Consider the following 5,446-nt stretch of genomic DNA (forward strand, 5'->3'; position numbering starts at 1 on the left):
GCTGCTGCTCCGCCAAACATCCGGGTGGGTTGGATCAGATCCAGACAGCAGTGGGGAAACAGCGACACACTGCGACCTGGGGTGGTACTGCGACTTTGTTTATTTATTTATTTATTTCAGTGTTCGATAATCGCAAAACATAAATAAATACATTTTAAATAAATAATAAATACAAAAATTACTAACATTAATTAAAAGGGGGAATCAATACAAAGATGAATAAATAAAGATGCACATTAAAGCAGAAATATCAATTTGTCACATTTTATCAATTAAATTATGCCTACATTTATATTATATTTGTTATATATATATATATATATATATATATATATATATATTTAATGTCATATTCATTTATTTATTGAGTCATTTATTTTATTTATTTGAGGTGTCCCAAAATCACAAAACATAGATAAATTACTTTTAAATACATAATATATAAATAAAATAAAATTAAAATAATAATTAAAAAAAAAGATAAAAGGGGTAATTAAATTGTAAAGTAAATTATAGCTGCTGCGCAGCGAGGGGTCGGGTCTGGGCATTTTTAGGCAATTCTGAGCAACAAGCAGAAGAATTGTAAGACATTTTGGAATTTAGCAACACAATCTGCCTTTTGCATCACCTGAGGCTTGAACTCACAACCTCTGCGACTAAGAATTAATTTCTATCTCACTGAGCTAATTAGTCAGTGACAATTCATGTGTAGCTTCACAGATTGACTAAGCCAGATGTGCAGGTTTAGCAGCCGTCCATGCATGGAAAAGCAGATTTCAAACCACTGTAAAAAATTCAGTTATCGAAACAAAAATCTGAAAATACACATATTGCATCTAGACAGCATGGAGATGTTGGTAATTTGTTTGTAACAGTGATTGATTTACTCCACAAGTGAAAAACTGATGTTTAACTAGTCGAGCTATGTGCAAAGTGAGAAGCTTCAGATGGTTTCACACTGAAGTATTGACACTGGATCTTTGTGCAAAGTCTGGTTTATTTTCAAGCATGAGAAGGCAGATTTTTTAGCAGATAAAAGACATGAAGATGCTGCACAGTGATCAGTCACGCTCAGGCAATTTTAAGCAATAAGCTGGAGCAGGGTTAGGATGTTTACATTACAATGTGGATTCTGCACCACTTGAGGCTCAAATTCACAACCTCTGGAACCTAAGACGGTCATCTACCGCTCTGAGCTAATTGGCAAGTAGCAACTCAACAGTGGCTTCACAAATTGAGTAAGCCATTCACTGTTGTGTAGGAAAGCAGCCATCCGTGCATGGAAAGGCAGATTTCAAACCACTGTAAAAAAATTTGTTATTAAGACAAAAATCTGAAAATACACATATTGCATCTAGACAGCATGGAGATGTTGGTAATTTGTTTGTAACAATGATTGATTTGCTCCATAAGTGAAAAACTGATGTTTAAAATCGCCATTTTTACATTGACTCCAATTGTTCACATTAGCGCAAAATTCAAAATGCTGTCAAAAATTCAGTTTTTGAGATAAAATTCTGAAATGTGCCACACATCATCTACCATGACTCTAGAATTTTGTCATTTTTTTCATGAACATTGAAGATTTATTTAGCAAGAATTTGCATGTATATGTTTACAGTACCGTTTACAGTCAAACATTTTGATGCACTGTAGGCTCANTGAGTTTACAGCTGAGGATATCTGGCATGAGACTGGACCTTTGTGCAAAGTTTGGTGAGTTTTCACCCATGGGAAGTATGATTTCCTCAGAAGAAGAAGAAGAAGAAGAAGAAGAAGAATACCTAGGATTACAATAGTGTCCTGGCAGCTTAGCTGCCCGGACCCTAATAAGCAGAGAAATTAATACAAAGGTAAATAAATACAGAAGCAAGTCTTTACTTAATTTTTTTATTTATATGAGAGTCCCAAAATCACAATACATAGTACATTATTTAAAAAATAATAATAATAAATGCAAAAATAAATAAATAAATTTAAAAATCAATAAAAATAAATAAAAGGGACGATTAAATTGGAAAGTAAATAAGCATTGAAATAAATACAGAAGTTAAAACTGAATTATCAATTTATGTCACATTTTATCAATTAATGTCTGTGTTTATTTTTAATATTATATTTGTTACATTTAATGGCATATTAATTTAGTTTATTTATTTATTTTGGGTTTTGGCAGCTTCCATCCTCTAAAGTCAGGCAGTGGTGGAGGAAGTATTCAGATCCTTAACTGAAGTAAAAGCACTAATACCACACTGTCAAAATATTCCACTACAATTAAAGGTTGTGTATTTTGAGTGTAGACTGTATATAAACATCTTTATATAGCCCACAGTTTATATACGTCTATGATTCAGAGTATTTAGTTTCATGCTGTCAGTGTTTTTCTATTCTACATGATGGTTTTGGACTAATATCACTGCTGCATTAATATATATGTGTCATTTTCCTGCTGTAGATGTTTCAGGTTGTGCTCATTTTCACTCCTTTATATACTGTTGGGTAGTTTAATCGACAGCAACGCATCATATTCTATAAGATCATCATGTTTGTAGCATGGGTGTCCTGTGAGAACCAGACATCTCTAAAAAGTCAGAAAAACAGTCTGTTGTCAGCTTTGTGACAACGACTTTTCCAGCTGATCCAAGAGGGTTTTTAAAGAGTTTATTTTAGCTTAAGAAGGAAGAGAATTTTCTCAACTCAATGGGGGACATTTCATCCTTCAGTTTATCACAAACATTCAGGACCAACACATCTGGAGATACATGGTTTTCATTGGACAGGAAGAGGATGAAAAACTGTCACCTGAAAAGTAACTAAAGTTGTCAGACAAATGTTATATTCATGTCTTCCACATGGATAGTCTCATAGTCTCAGTGTTCAGCTCAACAGTTCAATAAGAGTCTGTGTCCTCATGATGATGATGACGATGATGATGATGATGATGATGATGATGATGAAGGTGGTCCTCAGAGTGATTACACATGTTCAGGCCTTGGCGTCGAGCATCTCCAGTAGCAGTTTGTGGAGGGGGACACAGCGGTGGCGGTGTAGCCGCAGGAAGGCCTGCACGGCTCGGTCGGCCGTCTGCCGCAGCAGGGGGAGGCTCATCAGCAGACGACCTGTCCGGTGCTGCTCTCTGCGGGACGACTCGTACTCCTGCAGGGCCTCGTGGAGCCCGTCCTGGAACCTCTGCACCAAGTCTGGACAGTCGACCGGGTCGGCATCTGACAGATCAGAGAAGAAGACATCAGGACATTTACTCAAGTCCTGTACTGTGGAGCTACAACGATTAATCAATCAACAGAAAACTGATCTGCTACTATCAATTTTTTTTAAAGCTATAATGTACTTTTCTAAAATGCGAGAATTTGATGCTTCTTATGTTAAATATGAAAACTAAATACATTTGGGTTTTAATAATCAAACATCAATAATCAGCTCATTAAATGACTCTAAAGTGTTTCTATTTTATGCTACTTTACACTTCTATTCTGCTTCATTTATCTCACCACTATAGTTGCTTTAAAGACTAAGATTTTACATGAAAATACATATATTAACTTTATAAAATGCAATGCAATGTTAAATATTATGCAAACCCATGGAGGCCTGTTGCTGCCAGAAAATGAAATTTTAAAAACTAGTCTTAACTTAAGAATTTTAAGTCAAAGTCAAAATTAAAAGTGTTATAATAAGTCAAAATTTTGACTAAGTAAATCAGTACTGATACTAAAGCACAAATATGAGATATTAGGTCAAAATTATTATTACATTTTTAATAACTTTATACATAAAAATGTTCATTATTATTGTTTAATAATTTTGTCAAACATTTATTCAAAACATAAAAGATGTCTTCACAGGGCAAACTGTAATTGTTTACTCATACTGTACCTAAGTAAACATTTAAAATGTTATTATAGCTGCATTACAAACATTTATTAAATGGTTAGAAACTGCTTATAAATGCTAAATAGGTGGATTTAAAGTGTGTTTCATTGTTCTGTATTGTAGTTTTGAGGTGAAGGTGTTTTATGATATTTATATAGTATTCCTGAAAATTATATAACAGAGTGCAGTCTGCTGTGATTTTACCCCAATTATTTATTGAATAGTGTGTAATTTATTTATATTTTCTTGTGTTGTAAACATGTTTTAATATTTTTTTTATGTTGTAGCTTACACATTTTCATTTCCACGGTGACTCAACTTCAAAATAAAAGACTAAGGGTGGGTACAACTGTTGGTCAAGTGGGAGTTAAATAAAGGTCAAGGTCAGCCTGTGGGTGTCTGTACAGTGCACGCACACACACACCCTGTGTCCTCCAGCAGACAGTTAACTGTTTATAGATCCAGAACCGAGTCTATCAATACACTTTATTGATCCGAGGCTCAGACAGTGGGAGACTGACCAGACTTCAGCTGGAGGTGTCCCATCATGCACTGCTTCAACAGGAGTGTTTTATGCAATCATACACTGCCAGTCAGATGTTATTGATCAGCTGTTAGCCTCAACAAAGTGCTTTATGTATCTTCTCCTTCTGTGTCATAGAGCTCAAGTGTTACCTTGAAATTACTCACACTGTAAAATAGCCCCCAACAAAAGCACTATTTCCTCCTGTTTGACACAAACTACAGTGAGCAGCTGTTTTGGGAGATTTTGGAAACATGAAATTATTTGTTAAAGCTACTTCTTCAGTGGGAACCAAAGGGCATGTGTAGAATAACACTTTGTGAAAAAAAAAAAAAAATCACTCCAAAGACGACCCCCTTCCCCAAACATTTTCGGGGCTAATCAATACAGTGCTGCTTCAGCTCCCAGCCTCTGATCAATATCAATAAACACTCCTCTGGGATCAATAATTTCAGATCCCCCTCCATCATCCCCCAAACTTCTCCTCTTTTTAAATTGTAAATCAATATGAGTATTCATGCTGCTGCTTCTGTTTTATGTTGTTTCTGTGTCTGGGGCAGATCTGCAGTACAGGGGGGCATCAGGGGCATCTGCCACCCCACTGTGAGGTTTATCCCCTCTAGTATAAACAGACACTCCACAGGGAACTTTGAAGAAGTGACACTTAAGGGCAAATCTATTTGATAAAGCCACAAAATATGACAATAGAAAAATCGAAGTAATTTTAGGAATATTTTAGAAATACTATGTTAAAGCTTAGTTACTTAGCCCTGTATGAAAGTATCAGTTCCAAGATATAAAAATACACTCACAGATATTCAAAACCCCTTAGTAAACCCTTACTCTAAGTAAAAGTATTACTAGCTAAATTTGTTTAAAGTATCAAAAGTAAAGTGCTCGTTATGCGAAATGGCCTCACTCAGTGTTTTCTATATCGTTATGCGAAATGGCCTCACTCAGTGTTTTCTATATACAGTGGTGTGAAAAAGTGTTTGCCCCCTTCCTGATTTCTTACTTTTTTGCATGTTTTCC

The 5,446-nt window shown here is 35.2% G+C and overlaps 1 protein-coding gene across 2 annotated transcripts in view; it reads right to left on the minus strand.

Annotated features, from left to right (window-relative positions):
* Positions 1-2,023: 2,023 nt before the first annotated feature.
* Positions 2,024-5,446, minus strand: part of esrrd (estrogen-related receptor delta) — a 10,363-nt gene continuing 6,940 nt past the window's right edge. For both annotated transcript variants that reach the window (XM_050065745.1, XM_050065736.1), the window contains exon 8: positions 2,024-3,224. In XM_050065745.1, coding sequence (XP_049921702.1) covers positions 2,986-3,224 — 239 coding nt within the window. In that variant the 3' untranslated portion in view covers positions 2,024-2,985. The remainder of the gene's footprint in view (positions 3,225-5,446) is intronic.

The sequence above is a fragment of the Epinephelus moara genome, chromosome 2 (assembly GCF_006386435.1).
Source record: "Epinephelus moara isolate mb chromosome 2, YSFRI_EMoa_1.0, whole genome shotgun sequence".
In the NCBI taxonomy this organism is placed as follows: domain Eukaryota; kingdom Metazoa; phylum Chordata; class Actinopteri; order Perciformes; family Serranidae; genus Epinephelus; species Epinephelus moara.